Source organism: Chaetodon auriga, chromosome 8, assembly GCF_051107435.1.
Source record: "Chaetodon auriga isolate fChaAug3 chromosome 8, fChaAug3.hap1, whole genome shotgun sequence".
Classification (NCBI taxonomy): Eukaryota; Metazoa; Chordata; class Actinopteri; order Chaetodontiformes; family Chaetodontidae; genus Chaetodon; species Chaetodon auriga.
Genome location: NC_135081.1, coordinates 7,528,443 through 7,544,269, shown reverse-complemented (window position 1 = coordinate 7,544,269; position 15,827 = coordinate 7,528,443). Strand labels below are relative to the sequence as shown.

General features: G+C 43.0%; 1 protein-coding gene across 1 annotated transcript in view; it reads right to left on the bottom strand.

Annotated features, from left to right (window-relative positions):
• The window catches only part of zfpm2a (zinc finger protein, FOG family member 2a), a 116,429-nt gene that overhangs the window by 52,216 nt on the left and 48,386 nt on the right, over nt 1-15,827 (bottom strand). The window contains exon 4 of the mRNA XM_076737735.1: nt 9,362-9,486. Within this exon, the coding sequence (XP_076593850.1) occupies nt 9,362-9,486 (125 nt within the window). The remainder of the gene's footprint in view (nt 1-9,361; nt 9,487-15,827) is intronic.

The following is a 15,827-nucleotide window of genomic DNA, read 5'->3' as shown; positions in this document are numbered from 1 at the left end:
GCAAATGGAAACAGTCGAGGATTATCTTCACCACTTTTCAAGAAAGTTGTTTCAACATATCAAGAGTGCAGCCGTGACAGTGACAGATGGCAAAGCAGCTGGCACCACTCAACTTTGTTTCACTTTTCTTTCTTTTTGCCTCTTCTTCTTCTTCTTCCTCCTCTTGCGCCTTTGCTGCAATAGAGGTCTGTTGTGTATTGAAGTGTTGGATAATCATTCATTTGGGAAGGCATACTGCGTGCTGTAAAAACGAGGCGCTACGTGTGAAGCCAGGGAGTTCTGAGCTTGACTATTGTTGCCTGTCAGGCTTACATCCTGTAAAGACTGAAACATAGCTTTGCTTAGGCTATTTGTTTGTATCAGCTAAAGAAGCATCTCCTCAAATCTGCTACAAGCAAGCAGCCATTCAAATTCATAAAACTCTTGAGATAAGTGTGGAAGTGATAGTGTGTGACTCGTTTAAGTGTTGTGCTATCCCAAATGGAACAGTTGTTCATGAATGTTAATGCTCACATCGAGCTGTTTTTGTATGTTCACGATGTACAGAAAACATAAGCATACAGATACTACATCTCTTCACTGTGACAGTTTGCGATCCAGACTGTGTCGCTCCCTGATGGGCCACTGACAGCAGACACACACAGAGTTGGAAGGGAGGCAGGGACACCCAGCTCACCCTCAAGCCTTGCGGGTGTGAAGAGTGGCCCCCCAGGACCTGCAGCCTCACTGGGGCTTCTAGCCATCACCGGTCGTGCTCTGCTGCTGCTGAGCGATGGCTGAACACACTGCTGCAGGGAGGCATTACAGTAGCATGGCCACATCCTCAGTGTCTGCGAGGATGGAGCCATGTCATTACAGAGACATGAGCAATGTTTCCTAGGTGTGAAATTTGCAGAATAACGCATATTCATCTTATCTGGATTAATCTGCCACAGAAAAACTAGAGAACAAATAAATGACTGAATAAAGACATTTTCAGCGCTTAAATGATGTGCTTAAATTATCTCATGTGAATAATGAAACTGGTGACAGGAATTGAATGTTTCCAGTGTACTGTACAGTAGCTGCTTTTTTTACATCAATAAATCTGTGCGCAACCAGACCTGCACTGCTTAGCAGCACAAGACATGACCTGACAGCAAAAAACAGGACAAGGGCAGTGAAGGCAGAAGTTTCCAGATTATAGGAATAGTAAAAGTACTTGTTCTGCCCAGAAAATGTCTGTCTGAGTGTTGTATAATTGTGTATTGCATTATATGCTTGTTAATTCTCATGTATCAGTAACAGTTTTACTGCTGCAGTGGGTTGTGGTGGAGCACATTTTTTTACTACTTTATACACTATAGGGTAGTTAAATCCAAATAATTACATTGCATTTTAAAAGTTCATCATTTGTTTTTAATTTAAAATCTTTATCTGAAAAGCCACCAGTAACTGTAGCTGTCTGATAAATGCAGTGGAGTAAGAAGAACAATACATCCCTCTGAAATGTAGTGGAGTACAAGTATGAATTAGCATACAGGTGCTTTAACTGTAATTTGCCGAAAGCAAAAGCAGTAGATGATTAAGGGAAGACTAATGAATCAAACGCTGTCAATATTTACTTATTTATCTTTTTTGAGGAGATAAATAGGAAGTCTTTGATCCTTTGATTGAGCAACAGGATTTTTGAGAAATGTGGTCTTAGTTTTGAAAAAACACTGACACTATCGTCGCCAACCGTGGTTTATGTTTCGGTACCAGTTGCTGTAATTATAACACATTCATAGATGCTACACTTACAAAATCAGAAAAACCATAAATGCACTGACTTGTATATTTGTGTTTTGATCTAGTCACTGTATCCTTGGTATGTTTGAGGAAACCATGCAGCCATTACAGAGAGCACAAAGCAAATCAGTGAGTCCTGCTCTGCTTATCAGGGGACCTGCCATATCAGTTTGGGTAGTTGTGTTGTGATGTAAGGACAGCAAAATGTCAGGTTCACTTGTAGATCAAGTCAACCATGCATTATCTCTCAAACAGTGGAGCTCGGCTGTGGCCATAATAGCTCTGACTAGCTGACTGACTGAGTGCTTCACGGCTAATACATGGAGCTGTGGGTGGCAATGAGTTCCAGCCATGCTCACAGAAACTTTGAAAGTGCAGGCTTGGGGAATAAATGTAAATAACAGTCGGAAAAAAAAAAAAAAGGAATGAAAACAATGGTTGTGGGTTTCTTTTGCCACACGCCTGCAATCCATTCTCCATCTGACTCACAAACAGACATCAATGTCGTGTTGATCTGCACTAAAAAGCCCAGATTTAAAAGGCTACTTCAATAGAATTTGCTTGGATGTTTCCCCGTTTTAATGTAAGAACATGAAAACCATCGATAATGCCATCGATAAATATATGGATGACACTGAGCAGGGGAAAGCAGGCCAGATAATTACCATTTTACCCATCTGAAGAGACCCCAGCCCTGATATTGGTTTAAACCCAAGAAATAATTGATGCATGCAATCACAAATTGGTTCTCCGCCTAAAATTTGGGCCCATTATTTCATTAGATGAAGCCACATTCTTTGTGCCAAAATTATTTGTGTGTCCAACACAGAAATTCAAATCCTGTTAGTCCTGATAATGTCTGGTGTTTTCAAGCCATATCCAAGACAGTGTGACTTACAGATAGAAAGCAGAGGCCACCTTTAAATGCAAACATAAATCAAAATGTTTGGCCTTCAAATTGTTGATTTTTTTCTTTTCTGTTAGTTAAATGGCTTGTTTGTTTATGTGCATGTGCATGCATATTCCAGGCTTTGTGTGTGTGTGTGTGTGTGTGTGCGCGCGCGTGTGTCATTTAGCAGCTATGCTACAGAGAGGTCCTATCCTGGGGTGCCTTCTTGCATATGTAATTGGATGTTACTGTAAATAATTGCCTGGGCATGTGCCAGTGTGATGATGGTGATGATTTGTGTGTGTGTCGGCTCATGTGTGACTGTATGTGTGTAGAACACGTGTGTATCATTCTGTATGTCTGTGTGAGTCTGTACGTATGTGTGTACGTGTGTGTACGTGTGTGTGTGCGAGCGCATCTGCCCCATCCGTACTCCACTCTCAAGTCCCACTGATTCTCCTTTCCAGCCATGTTGAATCCTCTTTTCCTTATCAGGCGAGCCCAGGCCTGCATCAGGCTCTCCTTGCTATGACAGAGGCTACAACAATAGGCCTGCGATACCGCTGCTTAGCGCTGCGTTTCGGAGGGGAAACCTGCCACGGGCGCAGATTAACTACAACACACACACACACACAAAATAGATTGCAGCCTCCAAAACAAAACATTTTTCAGAATGCCTCCTCTTGATTAATGAAGCAATGACAAGAAGAAAAATATAATTTCTGAAACAGAAAAATCCGCCACCACTTGTTAAAGTTTAGGGGTAGCTAACAATAAACATATTGGAGGGAGAGGGTGGGCAAAAGGGGTGAGATAAATGGCTTGAGTGATGGGCTGAATAATTTCTGGAGCATTTTTTGGTTGCACGGGCCCATATTCCTACCCTTGTACTAAATTACACAATAATCACACTCCATCGGTTGACAGCCTCTGCCTCTCTCTCTGTCCCAGGTGAAAATTAGGACAGTATCTTGACATTTTCGCTCTTCTGTAGTCTTCAAGCTAAAGCTCTCTGTTCACAGCTAAAAGCAGCACACAGTCTGCACACGCACGCTCAGGCGCTCACACATGCCCTCCCACGCATACACAGACACTACGGTATGACCCGAAACAAACACGTATGCATGTGTACTTGAATATATGCACACATTGTGCACATGTGTAAGCACACAAGCATTTAATAGCTACTTCCAATGTTTTCCAACAGAAACACAATTCTTATACTCTTTCAGTGTGAGACTTAGGAATAGAATTAATAAAAGGGTCATTTTGTATCTTTAATAATTCCAAATGAGAGAATTAGACAAACATGTAGCACAGGTTGTCTGACTAATACTTGTAATATGTGTTTTCCTACAACACACTAAATATTCCACATAGCCTGAGACACTGATAAAATATACCAGCATTATCATGGTTATGATGATTTATCATTTATTCAAAAGTCATATTGTAATATTATGTTAAGACTAAATTGGTTATTATATTCAATTAGCCTATAGTGCTTGTTGACTTCTACTATGTCCTTGTAACCTTCCCAATCATTTCCTTTGTATCAGGACCCTTGAATGGAAGAGAGATTACATTAGCAGATTTATTTTATCATAAACCTATGCTCACAGCAAATTTAACTAATATACAGCAAGTATATTAAGATACAGGACAAGATAAAAAATGCCTGATAGATCTTAATCTGGATTTAAGCAAGTCATATGCATTACAATCACCATGTAATTTGCACTAAAAGGCCCTCAAAACACATAAAGACCAGAATTCTATTGAATCCAGACTCATTACAGTGCACCTTGACTAAGCCCCAGTAATTAGCATTGGTAAGGCATTGTACAAGAGGCGGCAACACCCTCATCAACACACATTTACAACAGAGCTCTAAATCTGCTGCTCATTAATAGCTTGCCTCCCAATCAATTATTAACACCTACAATGGAAGCCAGGCTCACCAGGGCCAGGCCTCTTACTCCAGGCAAACCGTGGGCCACCCTCTCCTCCCGGTTCTGTCCAGCATAGGTAATTACCGCTTTTAAAGACACCTGCTACTCAATAGCTTCGACCCAGACTGTTAATTTAGCCCCTCGATTGCAGACATTTATGTCTGAGTGTCACTATTAATTTGTGTTAATTTGGAGAGTGCGAGGAACCCGGGCGGAGGCGTTGTCGGCAGCCGGCTGAATGTGCTCGTCGCTCACCTGCGCCGTGGCTGCGGCTGTAATTGGAGTCTAATGGTCTGATTGATCAGTGAGAGAAGTGAGGGATGAGACGGTGCTCTGGCAGCTCCATCAGTCAGACGGAGAGGAGAGAGGAGAGGAGATGAGGAGGAAGAGGAACAGAGCAGAGAAAGCAGGCTGACAACAGCAGCAGCTCAGCGGCAATTCTCGGGTGTTTTATTCTCTCTAAATTTTGCTCTCTCTCTTCCTTATTGTTTTGTCTGTGTGTGTGTTGCTTGCTTTGAGCCCCTCCCTCCTCTACCTGGCCTTTACCTCACTTACTACAAAGTGCTCCGGGTCAGTGACTCAGCCATCAGTTCAGACTCTGGTCTCTGTCTTTTAATCTAGTTGAAAGTGTTCTGTTTCTCCAATTTAGGCTGAGTTCTCTACCTTAGCTGCATCTACTTTAAAAAATACTACATGTGGAAACTAGCTCTGCACGTAATCTATATGCGATCTAAGATTGATAAACAATGTATAAAAATACCACAGTACAGACAGAAATATGAGCTGTCCAATTCAGTGCAAAGTGATTGTGTTAACAGGTCTGCAACAGCAATAACTATAACTCCAGTCCCTCATGCCAAGCTGAGCCCCTGGGGTCTACCGACCTGCCACGGCCGACCCATCAGCTGTGAAATCTGCTTTCCTCTTTGATAAACGGTCGAGATGTGACCCTATCTCTGTCCTGCAGATGCCCAGATTTCCTGTCATGCTTTTTCCCCTCTGTTTTTTCCTGCTTCCTCTCTCTCCCCTCGTGCTCTCTCTCTTTTCATTCTTTCTTTTTCAAGCTTTATACCTCTCTTTCCAGGCTTGCCTGGACAGCCGCATGTAACGCTCCACTCGCCGTTCTTTCTCAGCATCATCCATCACTGCGGTCAGCTACTGAGGCCTGTCGTCCACCAGCAGCCAGCCCACATCAGCTCCCACGCGACAGCACATATAGCTAGGCCAGCTCCAGCTTTCGCTCCCATTTGCTACCTCTAGGGACCAGTAACCCTCCCCTCCTCCTATCCTTACCCACCTCTCCACCCACAGCACTACTCCCCAGACACCAGTCAGACCTCACATACTCTCCTCTAAATGGCTCTACATGCACCGAAGTGCTGTTCCTGTCCAGTTTAATGCAAATTCCGCTTAATTCACTGTATTTTCATTATTTACTGTAAGCCACTTTAAGGAGTCATTACACTTTAGTCCCTCTCTGGGCGTGATGCCAAGGATTGAGAAACGGAGCTATGCACCGTACGTGGTGGCTCGACAAAAATAGCTTGACCTCTAAAAACTCATATCTTAAATGATGTGTTTGGATGATGGGATAATATATGTTTGATTTCAGAGGGGGCATATCAATATCTCACCAGCGGGTCATGTGTTTCAAGCATGAGAGAGGTGTCACTCCTGCCATATACCTGGCTGCCTTCGGGTAATTCACTCACCTCCGTGGTTTCAAAAAATCTAAGAGGGTAAAGGGAGATTTAATAGTCTGTGGAGGTCACACTTCATAAGAATGACTGAGAGTGCCTCCTAGCTGAGGTAGAGACCCATGAAGCAATGAGCCTTTATTTCTACCTCAAACGCATTCTACCACCTTCTGACCCTGCTCTGCAGCACTGGCCGCCCTGACATGCATCAAAACTAGCCAGGCTTTTTTCTTCTTCTTCTTTCTCTCCTCACACTCGCATTTGTTATTTCAACTTTTCCCTCTTTCCCTCTCCAGGTGAGGCATCAGGGTTTGTTCCTGTCTTGATGTGTCAGTGTTTGAAGATTTGCACAGCTCCCTTGCCTCCCACTGAAACAACAGAGATAAATGCAACACCATACTAAGGATGTTGCAAACAGCTGCATGTTTAACTAGGCAACAGCTCAATAACTAGAGGTCTGATTTAAAAAAAAAAAAAAGAAAAGAAATAAAACTATGCTACTGTAAATGAGATGATTCCCAAGTGGCTTGTAAAAATGAGAGTTTCTGGCTCATTCTGTGTCTAAGAAACAAAGTAAAAAGTTACGCTGAACCCTAAAAGGAGGCTCAATAAAACAAAACATACCAGTTGGGTTGACCTAGCCTTTAATGAGCGATAGTGAGAAGCTGCTAACAGCCACTACCTTATTTGAGAGATGAAACTTAGCAGGGGAGGGGAGCAAGCAGCAAAGCATTGAAAGGGCCCCCTAGAGAATAGACACACACGAGATCCTTAAAGGCAATATGCCAAAGCTTCTTCCACTGCTTTTAATTGCAAGGGAGGTTTGGCATATTCTGTAACCCCTCCACAGCCTATTACAGGTGATGACCAGCACCTGCTCGCCGAAGAAAAAAGAGAAAACCTGAGGAGGATCTGGAAAGCAGCAATGAATTCCTCAGAGGGCAGTTAGTTAAGAACTTATCACTCTTGCCAAGAGCAACAATCATTTTATGCATCTTGTTCAACTGGTAGCGTGATGAATTTGAAAAGTTTGGATCTACTAAAAGCACCCAAGCAACAAGCAAGTCAAAAAGATGTTTTATATGACATCACTTAGAGAGTCTGAGGGTCATTTGAGGGACAGTTGAAGGTTGGTTTTGGATGCCTTTCAGGGAAATTCATGCAGAGATAGTCGGAGAAATATATGGAGTGTGTTACTTTGGAAGGCAACTTGAGGTGTTTCTCTGTCAAATCACTTTTCCGCCCAAGGATAACTGGCTTTACCCTGAGAGAAGCCATATTTCATGGCTATAATACGGCCTGAGTTATTTAAAGCCACTGATGACTTCAAAACCATGAGGGGAGCTTAGAAAACAGTCAAAACTGCACCGAAAATGATTTAATAAAGTTGTGCGTTTAAGGAATCTAGGAAAACGGGGGGAGGGCCAAAAATCCTCATGGACTTTTCCTTATGTTTCTTAACAGGCTGAATATGAGCTTGGTTACAATTTTAATAGGAATTTCTTAATTAATCCAAATGCAGAGTGGAGTATCAAACCCATGGAGGACTTGTCACTCCACCAGAGCAGCAGGTCAACACGAGCTTCTGCTGGGATCTTTGAAACAAGAGATATAAAGCTGCTGTGTGCAGGGTAACATCAAAAATAATGGATTTTGACTTCATTCAGTTGAAGCCTGGACTGAGCTCAAAATCCACCAATTAAAGTGGTTTGTCATAAAATATGCAGATTAAATGGTTAAAATGGATGCACTTCAAAGGCTTTTATTGGGGGCCAGTTGGATCCCGGAAGAGTCACCTCAATAGGTTTGAATGTCATGGGAATTGCCATTAATATAGTCTTCAGATGTAGGACTTTCTGGTAATCATGTTTCCATGGCTGCTAAAGGCAAAGTTTGAGCAAACAAAGCGATTTCACTGCAGATTTTAATGATCCCTTTAGTCCAAACAACTAACACTTTTTAATAAGACATGCTTTATAATGGGGTTATAAGTTGCAACCTATGGCTTAATTATGGTTGATAAATCAATTACTGATATTTCATATATCTGAAGCAGGTGATTAATAAAGCGTCATTTGGTTTCTCGGCTGGTGGAAAATGTATCAGACTGGATCAAATCACGCATGACTTGCTTTGTGATTTTAGTAATCATGTGCAACTGACCAGTGGACAGTTTGACCACTTTATTATTTAAGCGTTCTTTCAGCAATTGTAAGACATTATAAACCAGACCTCTGACGTATGTTGGCTGTTACTTAATACAGGACTAGCTGATTTCAAAAAGTGAATGGCAAGACACACTGTTATAGGCCTGCAGCATATTTCTGCTCAGGTACGGTCAAATCCGTGATACTTATCAAGCAGCTTTAAACCTGTAGTTAAAAATCTTGGTTTAACATTTGATCCCTACAGAGCAATGGGGACATGGGGGAGAAAAAAATGTGATGGGTGAAAAAAAAACAAACAAACAAAAAAAACAACAACAACAACGAACCTTTGCGAGATCTCACAAAATAATTGCGAGACCTCGCAAGATCTCGCAGTTTTTTCTTTTAAAGCAATGTGCTTCCGGGTCAGTAACTGGAAAGAAAACATACACAACGATGGAGTATACGCATCCTCCGTGGGAGTTTATTGAGTTTTATTTTGGTATGGGTCTCACATATGAAGACATTAAATCAGTTCTTGCTGTAGACACGGCTTTTATATACGTGAGAGACATAAACCTTTGCGAGATTCTTCATCCGCATGACATCTTCTTTTGGGACCTCTCTTGAGAGCAGGAACCGCTCCAAATCGTCCTCCATAACTCCGACTCCCACGGGTGATGTTGGGCACTCCATCGTTGTGTAGCTTCCGGTTCTACGCGCTACACTTTGGAAGATCTCGATATTATTTTTGTTTTATTCGGTTTATCCAGTAATTTCTAACCACTGTGTTTAAGCCCTCTTGATTTATTTTGTGTCTCATTTCACAATTGTGGTTGGTTAACGTTAGACAGTGGTACCCAGACATTCAGAATCATTCAGTAGTTGATCAAAACAAGGACATACCAGTGCAGTGCTCTCAGTGCTCATCTCAATCTTCCCCTCAAAGGGTCCCCATGTTGTCCCCACAGGGAGCTGCTGCCGGCTGTGGATCCGACGCTCGCCGTCTTTAAGGAATGCATCCAGCTCTCCTAAAAACACACCAGAACCCAAATCAGTCAGCCATAGTGCTCTATATAGCACACAAGTTCCACATCAAATCACAGTGACATTTCATTCATTGTCCTTTCCCCTCAAACCTACGAGTGCGATCACGTTATTCCCTCAAAGCCCCGCAGTAAGCGGTGAAGGTTAAAGCCAAGCAGTTTCAAAATGGATAAGCAAATCAAGCAAGCATCCATCTGATGGTGTTCCTCAGACACATGGCGCGCTAACCTTACTTGAAAGGTGTCTTGTGTTGAGATAATCTCTGTGAGACAGTGCAGGCTCCCTGGCTGACGAGAGCAGCTAGTGGCAGGCCTATTTCTGTTGTTCCAGGAAGGCTGGGCCCTTGTTAGTGCTGTGCAGAGCTCCAGTTAATTAACAGTGAAACTGGATAGCACTGTTAGAACTACTGGTGCTCACCTCCCTGACACCCCCCACTATCTTATCTCTTAGATTCAGTGTACTTTTTCGGGATGGTGATTAATCAAATAGTTATGATAAACCCCATGGCAGGCTGTGACACAGTTTACTGAAGAGAATCTCTCTCTCTCTCTGCGTGTGTGTGTGTATGTGCGTGCATGTGACTATGTGCGTGTGCCGCAAAGGGAAAATACGCAGCTCTCAACTGTACATTTCCGAGTGGTTGCCTTGACAACACTAAGAAGTCTTGATGGAGAAAGCGAGATGATTCAGACATCCGTAGCGGCAACTTCTATCTGATTCTGTAAACTTTCTAGACACAAGAAGTTCCACAAACTCAAACAAAGGCCATTTTTATCAGGACTGAACCATCTGAGGTTTCCTTTATATGTGACTGTTTGATCACTGGGCTGGTCTTCGGGAGGTCAGAGATACGGGTCAGGCACTGAACATCATCATTGTTCTACGGCAATCCAGTTGACGGACTGACCCTTCAGCAGGAAACCAATCTGTCACATATACATTACCAAGCTGGGCAAATAATCATCATGTATTATTATTCAAACAAACCCTACATGAGTTGTTAACATTGTGTCTTTTAACCTATTTGTTCACACATGTGCCTAATAAGTATTCGGGGCATTCGGTTCATGCTGAATGGGCTGAAGTGATCACTGAACTTTCCGATGCGTATGTGGTATAATGACCTATTCAGCCCCGTTCTACTGTGTAAATATCAGCCGTGTATCTGTGGCACGCTATTGTGTCCGTCTGTTGTGCTGGTATGGAAATGTGTGCTTATGTGCTCCTTTGCATGCATAAACATGATTGAAGCATCAGGCTAGTGTTATTACCCTCTACAACTGACACCTTGCTGATCATATACTCATCAGCGGTGGTCACTCCGGCAACAATAAAAAGATAAATGTCACCCATTATAAAAATTCACTTGTTTTGACCAAATCGTGGTTAAAGGTACATACAAAATCAGTGCAACTCAAATACGGTCCAAACAGAAAGATAATGGTTTAGAGAAAACACATGCACGGTTTAGGAATCGTCCTGAAAATGAGATAATCTGGACAGCGTTATCTCATTCTTCCTTTCTCTCTGCATCCCCTCCTGTGTTCCTGCTGCTGCATGCTGTCTTCCTGGTGCTGCAGTGGAAGGTGGGTAAGCTCATTACAGAGAAATAATTAAACATTGGTGCACAGCTGGTCGTCATCACTGAGAGCAACAGCCACCGCTTGATGCATTCTGTTTGTCCTCAGATAAGACCCACGGCCTTTAACCGCTTGGATGCAAGTTCCTGTTTAGCCCCGCTTGACAAACAGCTCAAGCCATCCCCAGCCAATGATTCTGACTCCTTTCCTTTAGCCTTCCTTTCTTTTTTGGGTGGGACATTTGGAGTAAAAATGGGGCAATGGGTAGTGTAGGTGCAAGAAGGGGGGGAAAGGGGGCTACGATTCAATTTGTGCGGTTTGTGGTCCACCATGTTTAGGTGCCAGTTGTGTGCATCTCACACCAAATGTTGCCTGAGGACCTTGGCTCACAGATGGCTTGTCACATCTGTTGCAGATACTAGTGGAAGATCTCCACAAAAACACCCATGGATGAATAATGAGTTCCCTTCATGCACGTCTGTATGTTCTCGATGAGCATTTACAGGTTTAGTCACATTGCAAAAATATACTGACAGATGTGTTCTGTTATCGGTTAGGCTGCTGACATTTTATTCTTTTTTTTATTATGGTTGCAAAAACTCAATGTCATACTGATGATTCCATTTCTTAAAAGCCCCAAAATCCCAATTCTATAACCTAAGCACATCTCCAATAGAATTGTCTACAAAAACAGCGTTTAACCTGTCAAACTGCAGACAACAGACTGAACCAAGAGGAAAGCTCATAATGGGCTATTAGGAGATTTAACAAAGCCAGCGCCTGTGTTCTCTCTTCAGCGATCCTCATCATCCAAATCTCAAATGCCACACACTTGGCAAAACAGAGCTCATGATGTGGCTCAAGAGCTGTACCCCCTCCTCCGAATCCCAACCAACCCCTCTCCGCCACCTTCACCCTCTACACCCACCAACACCCCCTAAACCACCACCTACTCCCCACCCCCCACCCCTCCCTCGATAAGATCATCATCTGTCGCTAGACTCTAGGGTCTGTTCCTGCACTCCACAGATACTTGGCAGACCAATGAATGTCCCTTTGTGTGGAGAGATCCTCCTCAGATAGCACCCAAGATGCTCCACGCTGGCATCTGTTTGTTTTTGTTTTTTTTGTTTTTTTTATGTGTGCATGTGTGTCCTGTCTTTCTTTTCTGTTATGGTGCTGAGGAATAGGGAACCTCATCTCTCCCGTCAATGGCATACAACTGAATTCTAATGATTGTCTCAGTGGCAGGGTGCCAGCCTGGTATGACTGAAAGAATAAATGGGCGTGGACTGTTGACACACACAGACCTTAGAAGAGGTGAACTACTACACTTTCCACTTTTACGTAATATTATCACATATCACCTTTCAATAAAATCTTTTATTCCTCATTGAAATCAACTCCTTCCACACTATCTCACATGTTCTGTATCAGCTTCATTGAATGATCTTTATACTAATCGATGTTCTAATGCCAATGTTTTGTATGGCTATGACACGTAATCAAATGGAAAAAATCTATATAGATGATCGTAGTTCAGCAGTTCATACAAGTTACATATAGCTGTATTGCACGTTACACAATTTTAAAGGTAAGAAACACTCATTTAATCGAAATGTCCCAACAGGTTTGATTTAAGACTGTGACTGAAATATCCTTTCCCTTAATTCTCTGAATTGCAATGATAGATTCCAATTTCACTGTGAATGTTTCTATTAATGCACATGAAGCGTAAGCCTGAATTTTCTTAATATAATTTCTGGCCTGGAGTAAGGTCTCTGCTAATGGTCAGAGATGACAAATGACATCATCAACTTGCTACTGCAGATTAACATTTGTTAAAGCAATGGATTTGCTCGCGCTATTTTCAACATGAATTTGACTTCTTTAACTGGTTCAAAGAACCAACTTCAAGGAAAAGAAATTGCCGGCGGCATAAAAACACCCTGCTGACCAAGTTTATGGTTTACTTCACCTTTTTTCCAGTTATCTTTAGCACGTTAACAGTAAGGGCGGATGTTATGGGGAAACAAAGAACGACAAGTGTAGAGACAAGTGGGGAAATATGCTTGAGCTTCACACGGCAGATGATCCCCCTTGATATCAAGCAGTACCTTTGAATCAAAGCAAATAAATGACTGCTGTTCAGAGTTCAATACCCTGTGCGCGGCAATTCACAGATGTCTTAGTGAATCCCAGTCATCTCCACTGACAGGCTGTGTTATAGAGCCAGCAAATGGGCTATAAATTAATATACCATGAGAGAGGCATATGGGGTGAAATGGAATGCACTGTATTGGTTCAACAAAAGGTGCCACATCTTTAAAGCAGATATGTGATATGGAATTTTACAGCTGAAGGAGAAATGTCCCAGAGCTTTGATAAGAGAGCGATGAACTTTCATCCCCCCTACCCAAAACGCTATTATCAGGTCCTTGTGAGCAAAATGCATCATTTATAACCCACAGCCCACACTATTATCTCTGAGAAAAGCGCTTGTTTTAAAACAGTAGGGGACCCCTCACCGCCACCAGCGCTACCTCGTCTCCTCCTCACCCACCTCTACACCCCCAACCCGCCTAGATGTGACTGCTTCTGGCCCTGAACAGCGGGGAGAAAGTTGACCATTTGCAGGAGAGCAAGTTTCCAGGCAACCGCATGAGTTTGGCCATATGAAGAGGGGGAGGAGGGAGGGGGGATAGGGGGATTCACCCCTTCAGGTCAGGCTTGTTTTCAGGCTGTGGAGGGCTTGGGGGGAAAGAGTTCAACAAGCCACAGGGATTAGGGCATTTTAGCTGTGACATTGAACATAGACTGAGCAGGGGGTTGGGGGGTGGGTGGGGTGGTGGTTGTTGTATTGGTCCCTTGGATGGAGGACTACCATTCCCTTGTTGTAGAAGGAGATCATACATGGAATACAGGTGTTCCATCCCCATCACCAGACAAGCACACTGATACTGGCGAACTAACTGCTTCCCCCTGTTTCCAGTCTTTGCGCTAAGCTAACCTAACTGGCTGCTGGCTGGCTATTTCATGGGCAGATAGGACAGTGGTATCAATCTTTTCATCTAGGTCTCCGCCACAGAGCAAACACTATTCCTTTAATGAAAAGGCAAACCTTATTTGCAGGTCTATGACATGACTGTGGCACGTCAGACGCGTTACATGTCCATCCACCCATATTTACATAAACAGAACTCCTCCTGCATTGGCAGTGAACAGTGGCAGTGAACATAATTTATGAAGTGTGGAACTGTCCAATATGGACGTAATTCTTTGGGATACAGGACTCAGCATTTTTGTGAGGATCCAAATATAAGCCAAGATTTTGCCATGCCCATGACCCTCTTTGAATTGGAGCCGCAATGATTAAAGTCATAAAGAAATGAGAAAGTTTCGAACAGTAGAGGTGCACACACAAGCTCACCCACACACAAGAAGGAGGTTCTGCAGTACATCACCAACACAGAAACTGTTGTTTGGTGTCATTGAACAGTTGAAATATACCAGTTGTCAAGCCTCTCCGTTTCATCAGAAGCCTGGCGAAGTCAGCAGCAGGCTCGCTGACAACAATCTCTGAGACATCCATCTTTAAAGAGGCACTGCAATTTCTATTGATAGCATGTAAAGGGAGACAGCAAAACTTAAAGAATGACTGTCCTCACACATAGATATCACCATATCGGTGACAACATCTAGAGGACACACTCCACTCCAGCTGGAATCTGATTATTTTAAATGCTTTCCCTTAAAATTTCAGAACCATCAAAAGGACATTACCCCACCTGAGTGTGTCAGGATGAATGAGTAATTGATGGTGTGTGAACCGAGAATGCATGTATTTGGGAGAGATGAAGGCTAAGACTTTAGCTAGCTAAAGGAAATTGTTATTTTTCCTGTTCATGAAGTGTATACAACACAGCATGACAAATGGTTGTATTTGGAAAGAAGTATAAGTGGAGATTGGCTTGAAAAATCCTTATATGACTGTGCTGTGAAATGTCTAAACAAACAACTTTTTAGCAAGGAACACAAGTAAACATTGCTACTTCCAAGTCCTGACATTTTGCAGTTAATTCTGGACTATTTTTAAAGTACTCCTGAATCTCCTCCCAAGTCAATTACCAGGCTGCAACTTCCCCTGGGTAACGGGGAATTCTGTTTTTTCCTGGGTGACCTAGTTGTCTTTTGTGAGTAGGTTTTAGCCGGAGCAGTTTGACAGTCAACAGATAAGATGGATTAAGCTTTTTTTCATCCAGTTTTGATGTGAACAGCGTAAAAGCGGGTTAAATCATTGAGTTTCAGGAGTATTTTTAAATGCCTGGAGATAGTGCGATAAAGGAGCTAAACCTAAGACTTGGGCTGGGAAGGTCAAGGTCGTGGCTTTGGAGAGCAGCTACCTGGCGACGGGGGCCAGCTCTCGTCTCTCTCAGAGCGAGCTGAGCGCCGCAGCAGAGCCCACCTCTCATCACTCCCAGAAAAGATACACGAAAGGAGTGAAACAAAATCCAGCGAGAGCTTGACGGGCGGCATCAAAGAGCAGAGCACCCTTGCCTTGTGTGGGTGCCTGTGTGTGTGTGTGTGTAAGTAAGCATGTGGTATAGGGTGTGTGTGTGTGTGTGTGTGTGTGTCTGTGTGTGTGTGTGTAGTTCCTTTTGCATTCGCGTGCATGCATGAATGAATGTTTGTGTGCCTGTCTGTGTATACAGTGTAAAATATCGTTCCTCCATGAGCAACTAGCT